Source organism: Nomascus leucogenys, chromosome 13 (genome assembly GCF_006542625.1).
Source record: "Nomascus leucogenys isolate Asia chromosome 13, Asia_NLE_v1, whole genome shotgun sequence".
NCBI lineage: Eukaryota > Metazoa > Chordata > Mammalia > Primates > Hylobatidae > Nomascus > Nomascus leucogenys.
The window spans coordinates 18,169,284-18,175,768 of record NC_044393.1 but is presented as its reverse complement, the minus strand read 5'-3'; the positions used below and the strand labels follow the sequence as shown (position 1 = coordinate 18,175,768).

Genomic DNA, 6,485 nt, shown 5'->3' with positions numbered 1-6,485 from the left:
AGGTTTACATAAGCACCTTTTTTTTTTTTTTTTTTTTTTGAGATGGAGTTTCGCTCTTGTTACTTGTTGCCCAGGCTAGAGTGCAATGGCAGAATCTCGGCTCACTGCAACCTCTGCCTCCTGGGTTCAAGCGATTCTGCCTCAGCCTCCCGAGTAGCTGGGATTATAAGCATGTGCCACCACACCCGCCTAATTTTTTGTATTTAGAGATGGGGTTTCACCATGTTGGTCGGGCTGGTCTTGAACTCCTGATCTCAGGCAATCCACCTGCCTCAGCCTCCCAAAGTGCTGGGATTAAAGGGGTGACCTACCACACCCGGCCCAATAACATTTTCGATGCGTAAGTACCAACACTGATTCGATGTTGCTAGTTGGTAATCTTAATCCTCCAAGGCCTGGTAAACACCCAGCTTTCTAAGTCTGCCATCTTCAAGGGAACTGAGGACAAGAGACCAGTCAGTAGGCCCTTGCACTAGTGTAGTAGGACCCTAAATAAGTCATGGCACCATTCTGTAGAATACTGGAGGGGGTCGGGCTAGAGAATGCCAAGTTTTGGCTTGTTTAAGGGGATCTGGATTTCCTCAGCTCTAAAGGTTGGGCTCCCGATCCCCGAAGGAGGAGTAGAATTTGAGACCTGGAACTCAGTTTCCCCATAAGGTAGAATATGCGTTACGACTATATATGCACCGTTTCCTAAACTCCAGGGGCTTTAGAGTTTGACACACACACACATACACATACACACACACACACACACAAAACAAAACCCGCGGTGGCTCACGCCTGTAAACCCAGCACTTTGGGAGGCTCAGGTGGGCGAATCACGAGGCTAAGAGTTCGAGACCAGCCTGGTCAACAGGGTGAAACCCTGTCTCTACTAAAAATACAAAAAATTAACTGGGCGTGGTGGCGGGTGCTTGTAATCCCAGCTACACAGGAGGCTGAGGCAGGAGAATCATCGCTTGAACCCGGGAGGCGGAGGTTGCTGTGAGTCGAGATCTTGCCACTGCACTCCATCCCAGGCGATAGTGCAAGACTCCATCTCAAAAAATATATATATATAAAAATATATATATTATATATAATATATATTAAATATATATAATACATATTAAATATATAATATATATTAAATATATAATATATATTAAATATATAATATGTATTAAATATATATAATATATATTAAATATATAATATATATAAAATATATATTAAATATATAATATATATAAAATATATATAATATATATATTAAATATATATATATATAACTGCTATTTATTTTCCTTTTCATTTTCTGCCTTTGAGGGAGTTTCCATAGTAACGTGTCCTTCCAGTCGCCTAGCCTGAAGGGAGGCCCCAGAGCTCCAGCTTCAAGGCTCAGCTCTCCCAGGTCCAAGTGTCTTTACTTCCAGCCAGCTCCTTGTAACCCTGGCAACACGGCCCGCCCGCAAATCGTCACGCTACGATTGGTCCGTGGCGCTAAAGCGTGAACGCGAATTCCTCAGACATTGGTCCGAGTCACTGCGATGCTGACGCTGTGGTTGGTGAGTTTGGATGTCAGTCAGAGTCGGAGGCAGGGTCAAATAGGGAGAAATGGCGACGGAGCCTGGCTGTGGGTGAGTGCTTCCTGAAGGGGTGGAAGTGTGAGACAGCGGATCACCGCAGTCAGCCGTCACACATCTCCCAAAGGGGTAGGAGGGAGGTTTTCTTCTCATCCAGCTCCAGCTGGACTCTGGGAACGTCAGACATCCACATCTGCCACCCAGGTTAGAGGTGAGAGGTCAAAGGCCGTATTCCCTCTCTGTTGGTTTTTGGACCCCAGGTACTGTGGACAGCGGTCAGGATCCCGAACCAAAGACTCAACTTTCAGCTACTTACAGAGTAATGGTGGGCAAGTCACTTAGCTTCTTTGAGCCTTAGTTTATCATCTGTAAAATGAGGACAGTAACTCGGTCTGGGGCCAAATAGAGGAAACAATGGAATAGAGTATTGCTGCTAAAAGAGGGATATAGTAGAGGCAGGAGAAGCTATGTATATTTGTTAGCCATATTTTATGGTGGAAGGGATTGAGGCTCAGAGAGGGTCATTGACTTGCCCAAGATAACACAGCAAGTTTGGAGCAATTGCAGTTCTCTTTTTTTTTTTTTTTTTTTGAGACGGAGTCTCGCTCTGTCACCCAGGCTGGAGTGCAGTGGCGCGATCTCGGCTCACTGCAAGCTCTGCCTCCCGGGTTCACGCCATTCTCCTGCCTCAGCCTCTCCGAGTAGCTGGGACTACAGGCGCCCGCCACCACACCCGGCTAATTTTTTTGTATTTTTAGTAGAGACGGGGTTTCACCATGGTCTCGATCTCCTGACCTCGTGATCCGCCCGCCTCGGCCTCCCAAAGTGCTGGGATTACAAGCGTGAGCCACCGCGCCCGGCCTGCAGTTCTCTTATACATACCAGGACCAAAGGAAAGAATGGATGCCAATCAATTATTTATAAATATAAAATCATATTTTTATTTTATTTTATTTTTGAGACAGAGTTTCACTCTGTCACCCAGCGCTGGAGTGCAGTGGCGCAATCTTGGCTCACTGCAACCTCAGCCTCCTGGGTTCAAGCAAGTCTCCTGCCTCAGCCTCCTGAGTAGCTGAGACTAAAGGCATGGGCCACCACGCCCAGCTAATTATTTTTGTATTTTTAGTAGCGACGAGGTTTCACCATGTTGGCCAGGCTGGTCTTGAACTCCCGACCTCAAGTTATCTGCCCACCTCGGCCTCCCAAAGTGCTGGGATTACAGGTGTGAGCCACTGCACCTGGCTAGAATGCTATTTTTTTAAAAGGCCATGTGCAGCTCTGGCCGTACCTATTTAAATCCCCTGGAACCATATCTTTCCATAGCTAACTTCTTATCATTTAGATTTCAGCTCCAATGTCATCCTTCTCCCCTGAGAGGCCTTCCATTACCACTTTAACTAAAGTATCCCTCCCTTCCCCAGCTTACTCTTTGACATGTTACTCAGGTTTATGGTCTTTGTAAGCTTCATTATTGGATATATCTTTGCTTATTTGTTTACATGTGTATTGTGTGTCTTCCTCTAGAACAGTGCTGACATATAGTAAGTGTTCAACAAATATTGTGTGGATGAATAATTGAAGAGCCAGGTCCCTGCTGTCTCCTTAAACCTCTGTTCCTCTCCATAGGCCCATCTTTGGAAAAAGATCTGGGAATGATTGTCTAGCCTCCAGCCTCAACTTACTTGATGCTTGAGAGACTCAAAGCCTCGTGGTCAGCTGCCCTGCAAAGAAAGTATTTTGACCTTGGCATTTGGACAGCTCCCATCTCTCCCATGGCCCTGACAATGCTGAATGGGCTCCTGATTAAGGACTCAAGCCCACCTATGCTTCTGCACCAGGTTAACAAGACTGCCCAGTTAGATACCTTCAACTACCAGAGCTCCTTTATGCAGAGTGTCTTTGACCATTTCCCTGAGATCTTATTTATCCACCGGACCTATAACCCAAGGGGTAAGGTCTTATATACCTTCCTGGTGGATGGACCTCGGGTACAGCTGGAGGGTCATCTTGCCCGAGCAGTCTACTTTGCCATCCCTGCCAAGGAGGACACTGAAGGCCTGGCCCAGATGTTCCAGGTATTCAAGAAGTTTAACCCAGCATGGGAGAAAGTCTGTACCATCCTGGTGGATCCTCATTTCCTTCCACTGCCCACCCTAGCCATGGAGTTCCCGACAGCTGAGGTCCTGCTCTCAGCCTTCCACATTTGTAAGTTCCTCCAGGCCAAGTTCTATCAGCTGTCCCTTGAACGGCCCGTGGAAAGGCTGCTTCTGACCTCCCTGCAGAGCACAATGTGCTCAGCCACAGCAGGCAACCTGAGAAAGTTGTATACACTCCTGAGCAACTGCATCCCTCCAGCCAAGCTGCCTGAGCTTCACTCACACTGGCTGCTCAACGACCGCATCTGGCTGGCTCACCGCTGGAGAAGCCGAGCTGAGAGCAGCCACTACTTCCAGAGCCTCGAGGTCACCACCCGCATCCTCAGCCAGTTCTTTGGTACCACCCCATCTGAGAAACAAGGTATGGCTTCTCTGTTCCGTTACATGCAGCAGAACTCTGCAGACAAGGCAAACTTCAACCAGGGCCTGTGTGCCCAGAACAATCATGCTCCCTCAGACACCATCCCCGAAAGCCCCAAAGTGGAGCAGCTGGTAGAATCCCACATCCAGCACTCCCTCAATGCCATTTGCACAGGGCCAGCAGCCCAACTCTGCCTAGGCGAGCTTGCTGTGGTCCAGAAATCCACACACCTCATTGGCTGTGGCTCAGAAAAGATGAACATACAGATCCTGGAAGATACCCATAAGGTGCAGCCCCAGCCCCCTGCCAGCTGCAGCTGCTACTTTAACCAGGCCTTCCACCTGCCCTGCCGCCACATCCTAGCCATGCTCAGTGCCCGCCGCCAGGTGCTCCAGCCCGACATGCTGCCGGCTCAGTGGACGGCAGGCTGTGCTACCAGTCTAGACAGCATCCTGGGCAGCAAGTGGAGTGAGACCCTGGATAAGCACCTGGCAGTGACTCACCTCACCGAGGAGGTGGGTCAGCTGTTACAGCACTGCACCAAGGAGGAGTTTGAGCGGAGGTACAGCACCCTGCGGGAACTGGCCGACAGCTGGATTGGGCCTTATGAGCAGGTCCAACTCTGATTATTCTTGATGACCAGAGATGCTCATGCACGTGTGCACACTCACATCCACCCATACACACACACACACACACACACACACACACACACACACAGACACACACTCCCTTACACTGTTGTACTTCCATGGGCCCTCCTTCCAGAACAAGGACAAGGTTCAAGGGTCTTCTCATCTACCATGGCCTGCTACCTAGCATGTGTCTAGCTCAATGAGACAGGAGTCAGCAAATCTTAATCTGTTTAGTTTACTCAGGTGGCCACATACAGTCTCTGTTGTATATTCTTGGTTTTGTTTTAACATTTTCTTTTTTTTTTTTTTTTTTTTTTTTGAGAAGGAGTCTGGCCGTGTCGCCCAGGCTGGAGTTCTGTGGCACGATCTCTGCTCACTGCAAGCTCCGCCTCCTGGGTTCACGCCATTCTCCTGCCTCAGCCTCCCGAGTAGCTGGGACTACAGGCGCCCGCCACAATGCCCGGCTAATTTTTTGTATTTTTAGTAGAGATGGGGTTTCACCGTGTTAGCTAGGTTGATCTCGATCTCCTGACCTCGTGATCCACCCGCCTCGGCCTCCCAAAGTGCTGGGATTACAGGTGTGAGCCACCGCACCTGGCCTGTTTTAACATTTTCATAAGGTAGAAACCATTCTTAGCTCAAAGGTCATACAAAAACAGGCAGTCCAGCTGGCCATGGTGGCTCACACCTATAATCCCAGCATTTTGGGAGGCTGAGATGGACAGATCACTTGAGGTCAGTAGTTCAAGACCAGCCTGGCCAACATAGTGAAACCCCGTCTCTACTAAAAATACACAAATTGGCCAGGCGTGGTGGCGGGCGCCCTGTAATCCCAGCTACTTGGGAGGCTGAGGCAGGAGAATCGCTTGAACCTGTGAGGCAGAGGTTGCAGTAGGCCAAGATCCTGCTGCCACTGCACTCCAGCCTGGGAGGGCGAGACTCCATCTAAGAAAAAAAATAAAATAACGGCAACCCCTGGTCTAAGATAAGAGATAAAACATCAGGTGGTGAGGTTGAGGTTTGGGGCTTGGTAGCAGTTGCCCCAGTCATGAGATGACTCACTTAACCCATCTCCTTTAAGTGAGCTGGGCTGGGAGGCTTCCTACAGGGGAAGAGGCCCCTCTGGGGAGCTGACTCAGCCAGGCTCCCTGAACTTTTTTCCTTGTCCCATGCTGGGGTCAATAAAACTGAATGTTGCATATTCTAGCACTTGTCTAGTTTTTTTTTGTTCCATAGAAGGCAGTTTAGGGTATATCATGGAGAGAATAGACTTTAGAGTGTTATACAACATGTGAATCCTGGTTGGTTCCTTCCCTGCTTGATTTTTGTGCCTGGTTCTGCCTTTTACTAGCTATAAGACTTACTAGGATAAGTTACCCCTCTAAACCTCAACCTGATTATCTGTAAAAATGGGGATCTCCACAGGGTATGTTTACAGAGCAGGCATACCTAGTGGGTGCTCAATTAAGTATTAATTTTCCTTCCTTGCCTATGGTCCTATTACCTGCCTTCAACATATTGGGAAATTTAAGGCAAAAGGAGAATTAAAATGCCTAGGACTTAATATAAGAAATTGTGGCCAGGCGTGGTGGCTCACACCTGTAATCCCAGCACTTTGGGAGGCCGGGGCATGCAGATCACCTGAGGTCGGGAGTTTGAGACCAGCCTGACCAACATGGTGAAACCGTGTCTCTACTAAAAATACAAAAATTAGCCGGGCGTAGTGGCAGCCACCTGTAATCCCAGCTACTCGGGAAGCTGAGGC

General features: G+C 48.5%; 1 protein-coding gene across 3 annotated transcripts; it reads left to right on the top strand.

The window, feature by feature from the left end:
* The first annotated feature begins 1,569 nt into the window (after positions 1-1,569).
* On the top strand, positions 1,570-5,926 carry ZSWIM1 (zinc finger SWIM-type containing 1). Of its 3 annotated transcripts, none has more exons than XM_003253666.4 (2): positions 1,570-1,622; positions 3,195-5,926. In XM_003253666.4, exon 2 carries the CDS (start codon positions 3,254-3,256, stop codon positions 4,709-4,711), a length of 1,458 nt encoding a protein of 485 aa, XP_003253714.1. In that variant the 5' UTR covers positions 1,570-1,622; positions 3,195-3,253; the 3' UTR covers positions 4,712-5,926. The 3 variants fall into 3 exon arrangements, with proteins under 3 accessions (XP_003253714.1, XP_003253715.1, XP_030682413.1); XM_003253667.4 differs by having other exon boundaries at positions 1,588-1,779; positions 3,195-4,778; XM_030826553.1 differs by having other exon boundaries at positions 1,609-1,772; positions 3,195-4,778.
* The last annotated feature ends 559 nt before the right edge of the window (positions 5,927-6,485 follow it).

What these genes read in the sequence shown, in the direction of transcription:
- ZSWIM1 (XM_003253666.4), top strand. Translation starts at nt 3,254, where the DNA reads ATGCTTGAGAGACTCAAAGCCTCGTGGTCAGCTGCCCTGCAAAGAAAG.